Raw genomic sequence first — 17880 nt, forward strand, 5'->3', positions numbered from 1 at the left:
AAGTTTTATTTTCAAACAACAATTTGAATTGAGGTGTGTTCCGCCTCCTCATTAATTCACATAGACGTAGCCCATTTCGCTGTTGTGGACAATTTACGTTTGAGGCATTACTTAACTCTTTTGACGAGAGCCCAAGCACAAACTTTTTCCTCCCTGGCACATTTTCCATCTGGCGCGCCCGCATTGCCTTGACTACTAATAATATGTGTGTGGATATGTGTGTGTTCCTATCAAAGTTAAGTGCCTTATTACGTTATCTTTAGAGTTTATGTATATCGTGTTGTCTTTTCTACTGTAGCACACTGTATGTATGGAGCATAATGTATTTACTGTTTTATTCATGTTTTCAAGTACTGGTGACAAATCATGCATTCCGATTCTTGCATAGATTGTAATGGACACATATGATGTCTGTAAAATACTTTTTGGAAGGTTGTACTGATTATGATGAGCTTATGCTAAGCTAATTTCCAGCTATGTGTAGCTCCATATTTGTTGACATGCAATGCAGTCTGGTTGTCACGTAAACGTCTGTCAGACCAACGATGTTATAACAAAACGAAGTGAAGGGATGGTTCACTCGTCTTTCGAGTAAAGTGAATGACGGAAGTGAATGATGGTAGACGACACCCCCCCCCTTCAACATGCATACTGTAAACAGACCCAACTCATCTTGTAACCTCTTTTTTTTTACTAACATGGCGGTGTGCACAAACGACGCATCGTCAGATAACTTTCGATTTTGAATCAATTATTTAGATCACTGGTGAGGTCACCCGTGATGTGATGAATTGTAAATAGTTATTGCTATTAGCTAATTCATATAATGTAGCCTACATTTTCCAGTTTGGATGAGAATTGTGTGGTACTGTTGCTACTGCTATGAATGTCTGAACATTGCATCCAAAAATAAACTGCTCACACTGAGGACATAACGTTTCTGTGAAAAAACAGTGTGGCCAGCTCAAACGCTGACTGTTGAGTCAACCGTAACTAGACATTCTAAAGAAGTGTTCTAATCACAACGGTTTGAGCGTACGCTGCAGGGACCACACCTGTATGTTCGTATGTGCCAAAGTGTTAAAGAACATGTCAAACACGCATCTGGTTCTTAGCCCCACATTCTCAATGTACAATATAATACCCCTCACTCCACTTACTTATGCAAAATACTGAACCCCAACTTAAATCGTTTCTACATTCAGTAACACCGATCATATTCAGAGTTCTACAGACACCAAGAGTAATACAATACTCATATCCCATTGGCCAACTTTGTTGTTCAGCTCATTGTTGTTAGGTGAGTGATGTCTCAATAACGCCAACTTTGATTCCATCTCTTTCAGTGTGTACTGGGATTACGCCATGACCATCCGTCTGGAGGAAATTGTTTATTTGCACTGTCATCAGCAGGGTAGGTTCACCAGCAGAGCCTAGTGGAGGTTAAACATTCAGAGGACAGGCTCAATGTAATGTCTGGAATGTAATTGGCATGTCTTTTATGGAGCTCGTCTGCTAGCTACTGATATCAACAACAGCTAGTTCTGGTTTGTTTATAAGGTTGTTCATATCCTTACAATGGATAATCCATTTGTACATTTTCTTCATAATGATTTTCCCATAAAAACTGCAATAATAGGTTTAAAAGGTCCATAAAAGATATAATATTGTTTCTGCAGTGGACAGCGGGGGCACGGTTGTGCTGGTGAGCCAGGACGGCATCCAGAGACCCCCGCTGCGCTTCCCTAGAGGGGGCCATCTGCTCCAGTTCCTCTCCTGCCTGGAGAATGGCCTCTTGCCCCATGGCCAGCTGGATCCTCCACTCTGGTCCCAGAGAGGAAAGGTCAGCCCTGGATGTCTACTCACAAGGGACTATCTGAGGGGTGACACGTGGGGGGGATGCTCTGTTTAGTCATCCAACAGTTCAATACAACCATGTGAATGGGGGGTCCCTGACAGAGCTAAATATTATTTAATTGAATTATTCGATTTTTTGGGGGGGGGAGCAAATATTGGGTTATTTTGGAACATGCACATCAATGATATGTATACTGTATATACACTTGACTGATAGGGGGGCGCACTATTGAAGCCACCGTGACTCCATCTTTGCACTCTTCCACTATTATAAAATATATTTTTAAAGCTATAGAAATGCATTTCTTAATGTCTACATTAGTTTTTACAACATTTACTCTATTACAGACACCCTAATTCTTTTACATTATATTATGTGAACTAAACATAGAAATGTAAATATCTTTTTCAAAACAAAAAAAAAGACATAAATACATGTAATTTTGTCAGATAAACATTGAATTGAAATACTGTAGAATTCCATTCATTCCTATGGAGGACTGCTCCTACTGGGGAGTACCAATATGGCTGAATGCTCCTACTGGGGAGTACCAATATGGCTGAATGCTCCTACTGGGGAGTACCAATATGGCTGAATGCTCCTACTGGGAAGTACCAATATGGCTGAATGCTCCTACTGGGGAGTACCAATATGGCTGAATGCTCCTACTGGGGAGTACCAATATGGCTGAATGCCCCTACTGGGGAGTTGCCAGTATGGCTGAATGCTCCTACTGGGGAGTACCAATATGGCTGAATGCTCCTACTGGGGAGTACCAATATGGCTAAATGCTCCTACTGGGGAGTACCAATATGGCTGAATGCTCCTACTGGGGAGTACCAATATGGCTGAATGCTCCTACTGGGGAGTACCAATATGGCTGAATGCTCCTACTGGGGAGTACCAATATGGCTGAATGCTCCTACTGGGGAGTACCAATATGGCTGAATGCTCCTACTGGGGAGTACCAATATGGCTGAATGCTCCTACTGGGGAGTACCAATATGACTGAAGCGTACCTACAGTTGGGAGAACAAGTATTTGAAACACTGCCGATTGTGCAGGTTTTCCTACTTACAAAGCATGTACAGGTCTGTAATTTTTATCATAGGTACACTTCAACTGTGAGTGACAGAATCTAAAACAAAAATCCAGAAAATCACATTGTATGATTTCTAAGTAATTAATTTGCATTTTATTGCATGACATAAGTATTTGATCACCTACCAACCAGTAAGAATTCCGGCTCTCGTAGACCTGTTAGTTTTTCCTTAAGAAGACCCCCTGTTCTCCACTCATTACCTGTATTAACTGCACCTGTTTGAACTCGTTACCTGTATAAAAGACACCTGTCCACACACTCAATTAAACAGACTCCAACCTCTCCACAATGGCCAACACCAGAGAGCCGTGTAAGGACATCAGGGATAAAATTGTAGACCTGCACAAGGCTGGGATGGGCTACAGGATAATAGGCAAGCAGCTTGGTGAGAAGGCAACAACTGTTGGCGCAATTATTAGAACATGGAAGAAGTTCAAGAGAATGGTCAATCACCCTCGGTCTGGGGCTCCATGCAAGATCTCACCTTGTGGCATCAATGATCATGAGGAAGGTGAGTGATCAGCCCAGAACTACACAGCAGGACCTGGTCAATGATCTGAAGAGAGCTGGGATCACAGTCTCAAAGAAAACCATTAGTAACACACTATGCCGTCATGGATTAAAATCCTGCAGCGCACGCAAGGACCCAGCGCATGTCCAGGCCTGTGAAGTTTGCCAATGACCATCTGAAAGATCCAGAGGAGGAATGGGAGAAGGTCATGTGGTCTGAAGAGACAAAAATGGAGCTTTTTGGTCTAAACTCGCCGTGTTTGGAGGAAGAAGAAGGATGAGTACAACCCCAAGAACACCATCCCAACTGCGAAGCATGGAGGTGGAAACATCATTCTTTGGGGATGCTTTTCGGCAAAGGGGACAGGACGACTGCACCGTATTGAGGGGAGGATGGATGGGGCCATGTATCGCGAGATCTTGGCCAACAACCTCCTTCCCTCAGTAAGAGCATTGAAGATGGGTCGTGGCTGGGTCTTCCAGCATGACAATGACCCGAAACACACAGCCAGGGCAACTAAGGAGTGGCTCCGTAAGAAGCATCTCAAGGTCCTAGAGTGGCCTAGCCAGTCTCCAGACCTGAACCCAATTGAAAATCTTTGGAGGGAGCTGAAAGTCCGTATTGCCCAGCGACAGCCCCAAAACCTGAAGGATCTGGAGAAGGTCTGTATGGAGGAGTGGGCCAAAATCCCTGCTGCAGTGTGTGCAAACCTGGTCAAGAACTACAAGAAACGTATGATCTCTGTAATTGCAAACAAAGATTTCCGTACCAAATATTAAGTTCTGCTTTTCTGATGTATCAAATACTTATGTCATGCAATAAAATGCAAATTAATTACTTGTTCTCCCCACTGTATAACAAGATGCTACCACCACAATACTTACAAACATAATGGATGACATGAAATATATATTTTTTAGCACAGGCTTCCTTCTTTTCACTTTGTAAAAAAATCCAGTAATGTGAAGTGAATGCAATGTTGTTGATCCCTTTTATATTTTCAAGTATTGTGGGGGCAGCATCATGTTTTGAGTATGCTTGTCACCAGCAGGGGCTGGGGAGTTTGTCAGGATCAAAATAATGTGAAAGGAGCAAAACCTAGATTAAAACTTGCCCCAGTCTCCTGAATACACAACCCTGGGATATAATTACATTTTTCAGCAGGACAATTCCCCCCTCAAATTATGCCAAAGAAACCAGAATGGCTTTCAAAGAGGTGTTGAGTGTTCCTGAGGTGTCCAGTCTCAGTCCTGACATTTTATCTTCTTGAAAATCCAAGACAAATTTTGAATATTGCTGTCCATTAATGATTCCCAACCGAATTTACAGATATTGAGCCATTTTTACAAAAACAGTGCATCTGGAAAGTATTCAGACCCGTTGACTTCCACATGTTACGTTACAGCCTTGTTCTAAAATTGATTAAATAGTTTTTCCCCCCTCAATCTACACACAATAACCCATAATGACAAAGCAGCCTTCAGACCCTTTACTCAGTGCTTTGTTGAAACAACTTTGGCAGCGATTACAGCCTTGAGTCTTCTTGGATATGACGCTACAGGCTTGGCACACCTGTATTTGCGTAGTTTCTACCATTCTTCTCTGCAGATCCTCTCCAACTCTGTCAGGATGGATGGGGAGCGTCACTGCAAAGCTATTTTCAGATCTCTCCAGAGATGTTCGATCGGGTTCAAGTCTGGCCTCTGGCTGGGCCACTCAAGGACATTCAGAGACTTGTCCTGAAACCACTACTGATTTTTCTAGGCAGTGTGTTTAGGATCATTGTCCTTTTGGAAGGTGAACCTTCGCCTTCCAAGGTCCTGAGCAAACTGTTGGCACAAAGTTGGAAGCATAGAATGGTATAGAATATCATTAAGATTAAGATTTCCCTTCACTGGAATTAAGGGACTTAGCCCAAACCATGAAAAACAGCCCCAGACCATCATTCCTCCTCCACCAAACTTTACAGATGGCACTATGCATTGGAGCAGGTTCCTCCTGGCATCCGCCGAATCGATTGCCAGACGATGAAGTGTGATTCATCACTTCAGAGAACTCGTTTCCACTGCTCCAGAGTCCAATGGCGGCGAGTTTCATACCACTCCAGCCGTCACTTAGCATTGTGCATGGTGATCTTAGGTTTGTTTGCTGCTGATCGGCCATGGAAACCCATTTCATTAAGTTCCTGAACAGTTGTGCTGCTGCCGTTCTGTGAGCTTGTGTGGCCTACCACTTTGCGGCTGAGCCGTTATCGCTCCTAGATGTTTCCACTTCACAATAACAACACTTACATTTGGCCCGGGGCAGCTCTAGCAGGGAAGACATTTCAAGAACTGACTTTTTGGAAAGGTGCATCCTATGACATTACCACATTGAAAGTCATTGAGCTTCTTAAAAAATAAAAAAGGAATTGTGCTCTTCAGTAAGGGCATTCTACTGCCAATGTTTGTTTATGTAGATTCCATGGCAGTGTGCTAACGGGTGTGGCTGAAAATGCCTCTTCACTCACATACTTTTGTATATATAGAGTATGTTTCCTTAAGAGTTGTACAGGGTAGAATATTATTCAAATTGAATTGCATCTGTAAAAAAAATTGAATTGCTGCCTAAGCTGCTTCCACCAAGTATTAACTATTGGTGTGATTTTTTTAATTTGATTTAGAAAGTGTTCTATACTTTTTCTTTTACTTTGAAAATGTGGAGCAGGTTGTGTAAATCTGTAGGGGGAAAAATCTAATTGAATGCCTTTTTTGACAATTGGGAAAAGAGTTTGTAGACTTTCACTAGACACTGTATGTGTTAGACTGTAAAGACTACATCATGTCTACTGAGCAAAATAAATGATAAAAACTAACCACACATGGCTGCTTTAAGACAGACCTCATTAAATATGGCTTGTATAGCCAGTCCTCCTGTTTGGTGAAAGTGTGGATGTTTAAGAAATCTAGGTACAGATTTAGCTAACAATGTTTTTGTTGGCATTTATTGTATGTACTATTCACCTCATTTCTGATTACAGGGGAAGGTGTTCCCTAAACTGAGAAACAAGTGTTCACAGGGCTCCTCGGACTCAGTGTCTGATAAGGAGGAGGATGAGGCCACAGACTATGTCTTCCGCATCCTGTTCCCCAACAGCCAATCAGAGTTTGGTAAGTGACTTTGACCCCTCCTCCAGAGCACTGGTAACATCCTGGTTTTCATTTGCTCCATGACACCTATTATCCGAGTGTTAACTTCAGGTGGCCCCGGAGTGATGTTTTTTGTTTATTTTTGTTATCCAACTGTCCTCATTGTCCATTCCAGTGACTATAACACACCCTCTCCGTGTTTCCCCGGGGGCTCCTCTCCTGTCCCGCTCCTTCTCCCTCCATCTGAGAGGAAAGCCCCCGACCAAAGGGATCTTGGTGGTCCCTAAGCGCTCCTGCAGCTATTCCAGAGACCACTCCTCAACCACCACAGGGAACAGCTGTAATGTTGCCACACCTCAGCTCCTCCATCTGTCTGTCTGTCCACTTCCTTTGCTTCAATCACCACCTCGCACTCTGTCTCCTCCCTGCAAACCTTACAAATGAGTCCCCTAATCATGCACTCTCTGGCCCCTTTCCTTAACCTCAGTCCCTCTTGAACAACGGGTCTTCCAATCGAAAAATCAAAACGTTATGTCGAGGTGCATAGTGGTTTAGAGTAGTAGCAAAAGAGCAAATGTTGAAATTGACATGTTAAAGGCTGAATCCTAAGTTCAGATGCACACACAACTCAGAAATTCATGCCTTGACGTCTATGAAAAATTTGCGTGAAGAACTTTAGTATGTGCGGGCTAACAGAATAAAGAAAGCCCAATAAGAATGTCGTCATTACGATGCCAACAGACAGTTGTACACCCTCCACAGTTTGACATGTTTTGATTCCCCAAATGTCCTTGGTGATGTGCTTGATTTGTTCTCCAATACCACCTAACCTCTATGGCAGCTATTAACCTATCCTCTAATCTAATGAAGGATCATGTCCAGTATCATACCCAATCTGTCTAATTCAGGTGTGATCGTGTCTTGAGAATCATCTCCAGGGGTGTCCAAATCATGATGGTGCAATGTGACTGTGTCTGAGAGTTTGAGGCTGTGCAGTTACAGTATAGGTCAGAGTTTGACCAGGGTCAAATACAGGTATCTGCCAAAATAAAGGAAACGCCAACATAAAGTGTCTTGTTAGGGCATTGGGCCACCATATGCTGCCACAACAGCATCAATGTGCTTGGCATAGATTCTACAAGTGTTTGGAACTCTATTGGAGGGATGCGACCCTATTCTTCCATAAGTAATTCTATGATTTGGTGTTTTGTCGATGGAAAACGCTGTCTCAGGCGGCGCTTCAGAATCTCCCAGAAGTGTTCAATTGGGTTGCAATCTGGTGACTGAGACACACTCACACACTCTTTAAACCTCACACACCCTTTATGCTCCTTTGAGACCCCTCTTTTAAAGTCACTAACCACATTTCCATCCACAGTTTTTATGCAAGTTAAGATATACCTTTTTAAAAACAAAATCCCAACAGCTATGATGGAAACAGGATGTTTTGGTGCAAATTTATGAATGCAACAGATTTCTTTTGTTTGACATGGTGGGATCTTTTTGTGTCTGTAAAATGTACAGTTGGAAGTTTACATACACCGGAGGTTTACATGCACCTTAGCCAAATACATTTAAACTCAGTTTCACAATTCCTGAGATTTAATCCTAGTAGAAATTCCCTATCTTAGATCAGTTAGGATCACCACTTTATTTTTAGAATGTGAAATGTCAGAATAATAGTAGAGAGAATGATTTAGTTCAGCTTTATTTATTTCATCACATTCAGAGTGGGTGAGAAGTTTACATACACACAATTAGTATTTGGTAGCATTGCCTTAAACAATTTAAACTTGGGTCAATCGTTTCGGGTAGCCTTCCACAAACTTCCCACAAGAAGTTGGGGGAATTTTGGCCCGTTCCTCCTGACAGAGCTGGTGTAACTGAGTCAGGTTTGTAGGCCTCTTTGCTCGCACACGCTTTTTCAGTTCTGCACACAAATGTTCTATGGATTGAGGTCAGGGCTTTGTGATGGCCACTCCAATAACTCCTTAAGCCATCATTTTGGAAGTATGCTTGGGGTCATTGTCCATTTGGAAGACCCATTTGCGACCAAGCTTTAACTTCCTTGAAGTGTTGCTTCAATATATCCACATAATTGTCCCTCTTCATGATGCCATCTATTTTGTGAAGTGCACCAGTCTCTCCTGCAGCAAAGCACCCCCACAACATGATGCTGCCACCCCCTTGCTTCACGGTTCGGATGGTGTTCTTCAGCTTGCAAGCATCCCCCTTTTTCCTCCAAACATAACGATGGTCATTGTGACCAAACTGTTCTATTTTTGTTTCATCAGACCAGAGGATATTTCTCCAAAAAGTACGATCTTTGTCCGCATGTGCAGTTGCAAACCGTAGTTTGGCTTTTTTATGGCGGTTTCGGAGCAGTGGCTTCTTCCTTGCTGAGCGGCCTTTCAGGTTATGTTGATATAGGACTCGTTTTACTGTGGATATAGATACTTTTGTACCTGTTTCCTCCAGCATCTTCACAAGGTCCTTTGCTGTTGTTCTGGGATTGATTTGCACTTTTCCTACCAAAGTACGTTCATCTCTAGGAGACAGAACTCGTCTCCTTTCTGAGTGGTATGACGGCTGCGTGGTCCCATGGTGTTTATACTTGCGTACTATTGTTTGTACAGATGCACGTGGTACCTTCAGTCATTTGGAAATTGCTCCCAAGGATGAACCAGACTTGTGGAGGACTACAAAAAAATGTCTGAGGTCTTGGCTGATTTCTTTTGATTTTCCCATGATGTCAAGCAAAGAGGCACTGAGTTTGAAGTTAGGCCTTGAAATACATCCACAGATACACCTCCAATTGACTGAAATGATGTCATTTAGCCTATCAGAAGCTCCTAAAGACATTTAGGAGTAAAAAACACAAGGAATTTTCCAAGCTGTTTAATGGCACAGTCAATTTAGTGTATGTAAACTTCTGACCCACTGGAATTGTGATACAGTGAATTATAAGTGAAATAATCTGTCTGTAAACAATTGTTGGAAAAATGACTTGTGTCATGTACAAAGTAGACGTTCTAACCGACTTGCCAAAACTATAGTTTGTTAACAATAAATTTGTGGAGTGGTTGAAAAACAAGTTTTAATGACTCCAAACTAAGTGTATGTAAACTTCCGTCTTCAACTGTATTATGCGAGAAACTGCGATGCAAAGGCTTTTATGCACAAATATTGATATAATAACCATCATATCAAAGTGAACTTGGAGTCACGCGATGATATCTTGTGTGGTCGTCCCACTACGACTCAACAAACCATGCAGTTTATTTGGCTACAGATTAAATACATGATGATGAACTTCACAGGTTGGTGAAAGAGCAAGGTGATGAGTTTGATGCTCCTTTCTAGTAAATACCGAGAGTCTTATTCTGGTGACATGATGATTTATGTTTGTCTGCCGTTTTGACCACTAAAAATATGAATAATCCCATCATGTAGACTAGCCAACTCACACAGCCTACCTGCACTGTATCTGTGAGCTGTTGGCTAGAGCGTACGTGTCAAGACCAGAGTGGTCGCATTTGCTATTTAACACAACTGTTTGTGACAAAACTATCGTTAGAGTTGAAAATGTGCACACAAAATGTACCTTTTTTTGCTTATGTCATCGCGCACTGATTTCTATCCGCAACAAAGTCAGTTTGGTGGAAACACAACACTGGTGGGAAAACGTGCAGATTTTCTTTATGCAGATTTTTTTTAAATATTTGCATGAAACTATCGCCAAGTGGATGGAAACCTAGCTACTGAGATCTCTTCTAGCCATGGTAGCCAAAATAATGGGCAACTGGGCATTTTTATATATGACCCTAAGCATGATGGAATGTTATAATTGCTTAATTAACTCAGGAACCACACCTGTGTGGAAGCACCTGCGTTCATTACATTTCCTTTATTTTGGCAGTTTCCTGTACATATAAGTCATATACTCACAAATACTTGAGCTTTGCTTGATATAGTTTGCCCAGTACAATGGCAACACCAAGCTAAATCAGGTACACCTCAAATACTTTCAAGTATTTGATTTATGTACTTGACGTGGGGCTGATATGTTTCAAACCTTATACTGTGCGCTAACCATGATGCTTGTGTGTGTTGTTCTGTGATGCAGTGGCTCCAGAGCTGATGGACCAGGGAGCCAACATCTGGCAACCCATCCCCAGGAAGTCCTCCTACTCATCCTGTACCCAGGGCAGCTTCTCAGATGGAGGACCCCCCAACGGTTGCAACCATGACAGGTCAGAGACAGACACACACTGGTGGTTACCCAGACATCATCCCTGGCATTTACAGATTCCACTGACCTAAACTAGTATTTGAACCCGGGTCTGTGGTGCTCGTATCCTTCTCAGGTCAGTAGGATCGGTAAAGGCTGAAGATCGAAGAGAAGGCATTATGGAGGACACTTTGATTTATATGCTGTTTCCCTCTACAGAGCCCCTTTGAAGCTGCTGTGTGACCAAATGAAGTATCAGATAATCTCCCGGGCGTTCTATGGCTGTACGTGATTGTGAACACAACTCTTCTATCTTTTCTACCCCTAGATGATTTGCAATGCGTTGCAATGTATTTTAATTTCAAACAGCTCATCAATTAGCCTAGCGTCCAACTAATAATTAGGTGTCGGATGTTTGAACGCCTTATTAAATACTTTATCTCAGAAAGGAGGATCATTTGAAAGCGGTTATGTTTTTATATTTCAGGGCTAGCTTATTGTCGTCAACTGTCCACTGTACGTACACACCTCTCGGCCCTGGTCAACCACACTATCGTGGCACCCGATGTGCCCTGCGATGCCTTCACGGGCCTCACCACTGAGGTGTGGCAGAGGTTCCTTCAGGACTGCACTGTAAGTATCACCATCACATTATTAGCAGCGTCGCTAACATCATCAGAGATACACACTGTACAGTACCAACCAGCCCAAACCCCCTGGCGACGAGATGCAAACGCACATACACACACACTCATCTATATTCACCCATTAATCAGCAAATCACTCACCACATTCTTACTCACACAACCAAACATCTGCAAGGGTGGCTTGCCATTAAGATCAACAGCAGACATTTGCATGGGTGGGATTCAGTTGACTAATCAACCAATGAGAGGGATTCAGTTGACTAATCAACCAATGAGAGGGATTCAGTTGACTAATCAACCAATGGGTGGGATTCAGTTGACTAATCAACCAATGGGTGGGATTCAGTTGACTAATCAACCAATGAGAGAGATTCAGTTGACTAATCAACCAATGAGAGAGATTCAGGTGGCTAATAATCTATCTGGTTCATCCATGTGTGTCCAATCCTGTGTTTGTACAGTCCTACTGTCTGTATTCAATCTGGGCATTTAGCTAAAAGGGCTAGATTATGGGCTCCCGCACAGCGGTCTAAGGCACTGCATCTCAGTGCTTGAGGCGTCACTACAGACACCCTGGTTCGATTCCAGGCTGTATCACAACCGGCCGTGATTGGGAGTCCCATAGGGCGGCACACAATTGGCCCAGCGTCGTCCGGGTTTGGCCAGGGTAGGCCGTCATTGTAAGTAAGAATTTGTTCTTAACCGATCTGCCTAGTTAAATATTTTTTTATTATGTATTTACATTATTCAACAGTGAATTAGGACCCCCACTGACATCCAGTGTACACAACCATTCTGCAGAATAATTTATCTACTCTAGATAAGCCACTGGCCTGCTTTTTTTTGTTTTGAAGACTATGTGTTCTTGTGAATTGTTTTATGTCAGTGTACAGTATATGTAAACGTTAGTCTATTCATGTGTGGGTACGTCGTTGTGTGTACTGTACAGTATATTCCGACCTGGGCTCACCTGGCACAATAGAACCAATGGAATGGTCCTAAAAGTGAAACCCGCACTCTAGACAGGCTCGATCAAACTCACAAAACTAGTAACTTAAAGAAAACGACAACTACTGGTATTTGAACCCAAGTCTGTACAGAGGCCTTTCTATATCTCATTGACTGAGGTCTGTCCCTCTCTGCTCTCCAGGCCTATAACGAGCAGGAGCTGCTGCGCCTGGTGTACTTCGGCGGTGTTGATCCTTCGCTGCGTAAGGAGGTGTGGCCCTTCCTCCTGGGCCACTACCAGTTTGGCATGTCTGAGTCTGACAGGAAAGAGGTTGGTGTCTGTCACCCTTGCCATTTAATGTCACCACCAAAACCCCTTGACCTCCAACCCCTGACCCTTGCCCTGTGACACTGCAGGTGGATGAGCAGGTGCGGGCGTGCTACGAGCAGACCATGAGCGAGTGGCTGGGCTGCGAGGCCATCGTGCGGCAGCGGGAGAAGGAGCAGCATGCAGCGGCGCTGGCTAAGTGCTTGTCTGTCTCGGCCAGCGTGGATAATCCCAACCCTGTCCAGAGGATGCTGCACCATGACTCCAGCATCAGCAATGAGGTGGCGCGCGCACGCCTGTCCACACGCACACATAGCCTTGCGGCACACAGGATACCCGGTGGTCCAATATGTTGTTTTGACCAAGATGTTAGATCTCCAACGCCTCAAAGTACAAAGCATATAGTGAAGTGTTCACTTGGGTCACCAATAATACACGGCCTTTATGACAGTTACGTATCATTGCATACAGGCCTACTTGTCCACATTAGAATGTTGTGTTGTGCCAGGTTTTTATTGACCTGTTTTCTCCCCTGGTTCTCTGGTACTAACCATGCCAGTCCTCCCAGAGCTGCAGCTCAGACAGACAGAACCTGGCTCGCCTGCAGAGTGACTCCAGCAGCAGCACCCAGGTACACCTCATGCACTCTGAGAGTCCTATTAAATACTGTAGATGAAATGTTACATTGATTTTGTATGTCATTCTATCCCCCTCTATGTTCACATAATTGAAAGTAGCTATTATTCATAATAATTAATCATACGAATAATAACACACACAGGGCTGAATACACACTCGCCTGTATACAGGTGATTCTACAAAAGTTTAGCAAATTACAGTCCCATTCCCGCAAAAACCATTTTAAAAACGCTTAAGTCTCCAAACTTAGGACATTTATTTACATCATGATATGTTCTAATTCAATCCAAGGCAATAAAACATAGTGTACAAAGTAATATAGTACACAATATAGGAAAAAGTCATTGTTTATATTGAGCAGTGGCTGTCCCGAACCCTGACCCCTGAACTTCATAGAAAATAAAGCAATTAATGATTTGAGTTGTATTGTTACGTTGAAATACACTGATCTAATAAGTAGTTTGGTTTCTTTTTAAACAGCTTTCTCAGAAAGGCTGTCCCAACTTTTGATGTCACTACTGAAACACACATGTTAGAAGACCTTAGAATAAATGTGCCTTAAGTCACACCCCTGCAGATGTCACCAGGTGACGAGACTGTACCCCCACATGGTGAGTAGTCTGTCCTGCAAACCATTAGGGGAAAATCAGTGAGCAAGTTGGTAAATCTTCATGTATTTTTTTTACAGTGTCACTAATGTATCAAGAAGTATAAGGAGTACGCCTTTGTGACTTAAAATATATGTTCGCTTGGATGTACATCCGTCCAAATGGAAGATGGCTAGCTATGGGGATTCTTTTAAATACAAAATAAGTCAAAATTGTACAAACTGAAATGGTCACAACTGAGATAATTGACACCATTAGAGATATATTTGTATCTGTGGCAGTATGGCGTTTGTGACAGCATGGGCAGCGCCATTGAGGATAAATCCCTTCTAAAGTTGCATGTGACGTGCTCTACCAACTGAGCTACAGAAGACCACCATGTGGGTAGGGGACAAGTGTACACTTCAGGAAAAAGTGTAGAGTATTGAAATGTATAGCCAGCAGGGGGGGCTCCCAAATCTATTTGGCCAAAACATAGATGTCTATAATGTGCCCTACTGTACTCAAATGTACTCTATTTGAGTTTCTTACAATTGAAGAAAGGGCCTATGGACTCTTGATTTAGTGGTCTTGGTCTTGAGACATAACAAAAATAAAGTCTTATCTCACTGGGTCTGGATCTTGGGACCAATGTCCTGGTATAAATCTTGTTATTGGCCTGGATATTACCTTAGTCTTTGGTTTACAAACCATAGGTAACCCAATTTGAAGAAGGCAATGCTCTCTGATGATTGGCTGATCACTCTCAACCCATAGCAATCCCCACCCATTGGACCCAAGTAATAATTAAAACATCTAACAACATCATTAATTGGATGTGTAAGTAATTCAATCAATTAACACGTTTCAGATTCATACAGTCAACAGAGAACAATAGAGATTATATTTCTATAAATTCAGTTTTAAAAATCTAGTTAAATGCTATGCATATAGCATTTATAAAATGTACAGTATCAGTCAAAAGTTTGGACACACCTAATCATTCAAAGGTTTTTCTTTATTTTGACTATTTTCTACATTGTAGAATAATAGTGAAGACATCAAAACTATGAAATAGTGTCACAGTCCCCAGTTCTATTCCAGGCTGTATCACATCCAGCCGTGATTGGGAGTGTCACGGATCCCTCAAACTTTCATTACGCACACCTGTCCCCTATTCCCACTGATTAGTACTTGTATAAGTGTGCCCTTTGATTTCCATCCGTTGGTGCGTGTGCTGTGCTGTGCTGTGTGGTTTGGGCTTTTGTGCCCTTGTGGATTGTGCAGATGATTACGGGTCTTGTCCCGTGTGATAATCATTGCACGTGTTATTTATTCGAGGTACTCCTCGCTCTTTTGTTTTGGGTTTCTACCTTGTGTTTTGTTACGTGTTTGTTTGGTCTTCGTCCCCGTGCCTTTACACGGCACGCCGTAATTTGGGCTTAATAAAAAAAACTATTATGCGTTCCTGTGCCTGTCTCCAGAATCTCTTCATACCAACGTGACAGGGTGTCTCAGGGCAGTGCACAATTGGCCTAGCATCGTCTGGGTTTGGCCGAGGTAGGCTGTCATTGTAAATGAGAATGTGTTCTTAAGTGGCTTGCCTAGTTACATAAATATTGGAATAAACACTCTTGGCATTCTCTCAACCAGCTTCATGAGGAATGCATTTCCAACAGTCTTGAAGGAGTTCCCACATATGCTGATCACTTGTTGGCTGCTTGTCCTTTACTCTGCGAACCAACTCATGCCAAACCATCTCACTTGGGTTGAGGTTGGGTGATTGTGGAGGTCAGGTCATCTGATGCAGCCCTCCATCACTCTCCTCGGTCAAATAGCCCTTACACAGCCTGGAGGTGTAGTCCCACTAAGCGCAAATGGGATGGCATATTGCTGCAGAATGCTGTGGTAGCCATGCTGGTTAAGTGTGCCTTGAATTATAAATAAATCACAGACGGTGTCACAAGCAAAGCACCCCACAAAAATCACACCTCCTCCTACATTCTTCAAGGTGGGAACCACACATGTGGAGATCAACCGTTCACCTACTCACAGAGACACGGAGGTTGGAACCAAAAATTTTACATTTGGACCAAAGGACAGATTTCCACCAGTCTAATGTCCATTGCTCGTGTTTCTTTGCCCAAGCAAATCTCATCTTATTGGTGTCCTCTAGTAGTGTTTTCTTTGAAGCAATTTGACCATGATGGCCTGATTCACCCAGTCTCCACTAAATAGTTGATGTTGAGATGTCTGTTACTTGAACTCTGTGAAGTATTTATTTGGGCTGCAATCTGAGTTGCAGTTAACTCTAAATTATCTCTGCAGCAGAGGTAACTCTGGGTCTTCCTGTCCTGTGGCGTTCCTCGTGAGAGCCAGTTTCATCATAACGCTTGATGGTTTTTGTGACTGCACTTGAAGAAACTTTAAAGGTTCTTGACATTTTCCAGATTGACTGACGTTCATGTCTTCAAGTAATGATGGACTGTTGTTTCTCTTTGCTTATTTGAGCTGTTCTCGCCTTAATAGCTATTTGGTATTTCACCAAATAGGGATATCTTCTGTATTACAACCCCTTGTCACAGCACAACTGATTGGCTCAAACTCATTAAGAAGGAAAGATTCTACAATTCTACAAATTAACTTTTAACAAGGCACACCTTTTAATTGAAATACATTCCAGGTGACTACCTAGCTGGTTGAGAGAATGCCAAGAGTGTGCAAAGCTGTCAAGGCAAAGGGTGACTACTTTGAAGAATCACAAATATAAAATACATTTTGATTTGTTTTACACTATTTTGGTTACTTCATGATTCCATATGTTATTTCATAGTTTTGATGTCTTCACTATTATTCTACAATGTAGAAAATAGTAAAAAATAAAGAAAAACCCTTGAATGAGTAGGTGTGTCCAAACTTTTGACTGCTACTGTATCTGTAATAGAAGGTTAATAAAATTACTACAGTGCATGGTTCTCCCTTCATTGCAACTTTCTCACTATGTTTTGGTAGTGACAAATTTAGTGGGATGATAAGGAATTCAGGTAAATACTGTATATACTGTATGTTGGAATAGTTTTTCTTCCAACCCCCAATTTGCACCACTTCTGTAGCATAACTCATACACTAGAGCTGCTTAGTCCCACAATACTGAAAAGTGTAGAACACAATCACTATTTTTATGGAAATATGTTGTATTATGGCTTCAAGATAAGCATCTTAGAGCGCCTCCAAAAGCTAGACATTGTTGCGACACACAATTTGTTGCTTTTTTATACATTTAATCTTTCCATTTTTGTCGTTTTATACAACTATAATATTTCTAATGTTGCACACCTATGTAAAAAAGAAAATGACGGGGAAGGGTAAAAATCCTGGGATTCCAGTGTTGGTAGAAACAAATGTCAACGCTGTATCAAGTAAAGAAAAGCCAACTCTCCTAGGTGGTGCATTTGCAGTGGTTCATAGATGTCAGCACCTGTAAGATGAGACTTTGGGGAAAGTTAAAGGAGCGTGGACATGTTTTAATGAAAAACGGGGAGTAAGGAGAAGATATGGATGCAGAGTTTTCTATGTATGATATGACGAGGGCGTTGGAGGGATGCGGACGGACTGCTCCTGGAGAAGATGGGGTGTGTTATGATGTTTAACGTGCGTTGGAAGCAGTGTTAGGGTTGTATAAGAAGGTGCTGAGGACTGGGGTGATACCTGCTGGGTGGAAACGTGTGATGATCCAGAATTGTCAATGTGGTTTGAAGTGGACAATGGTACTTCTCAGGGACGTGTGGTTGGTCCAGTGTTGTTCACCCTGATGATAGATTATATATTTAAAAAGGTGGGACAGGGACTGAGTGTGGCCTTGTATGCTGATGATGGGGCTGGATGGGAGAGAGGTAGGAAT

General features: G+C 42.4%; 1 protein-coding gene across 3 annotated transcripts in view; it reads left to right on the forward strand.

Moving 5' to 3' along the window:
* The window catches only part of LOC124036052 (small G protein signaling modulator 1-like), an 83954-nt gene that overhangs the window by 50610 nt on the left and 15464 nt on the right, over positions 1-17880 (forward strand). For 2 of the 3 annotated variants that reach the window (XM_046350157.1, XM_046350158.1), the window contains exons 10-19: positions 1347-1414; positions 1680-1843; positions 6491-6620; positions 6775-6939; positions 10726-10852; positions 11050-11114; positions 11318-11463; positions 12628-12756; positions 12843-13034; positions 13313-13384. In XM_046350157.1, the coding sequence (XP_046206113.1) occupies positions 1347-1414; positions 1680-1843; positions 6491-6620; positions 6775-6939; positions 10726-10852; positions 11050-11114; positions 11318-11463; positions 12628-12756; positions 12843-13034; positions 13313-13384 (1258 nt within the window). The remainder of the gene's footprint in view (positions 1-1346; positions 1415-1679; positions 1844-6490; positions 6621-6774; positions 6940-10725; positions 10853-11049; positions 11115-11317; positions 11464-12627; positions 12757-12842; positions 13035-13312; positions 13385-17880) is intronic. The other variant, XM_046350159.1, reaches the window with a different exon arrangement.

This window comes from Oncorhynchus gorbuscha, linkage group LG05 (genome assembly GCF_021184085.1).
Source record: "Oncorhynchus gorbuscha isolate QuinsamMale2020 ecotype Even-year linkage group LG05, OgorEven_v1.0, whole genome shotgun sequence".
NCBI lineage: Eukaryota > Metazoa > Chordata > Actinopteri > Salmoniformes > Salmonidae > Oncorhynchus > Oncorhynchus gorbuscha.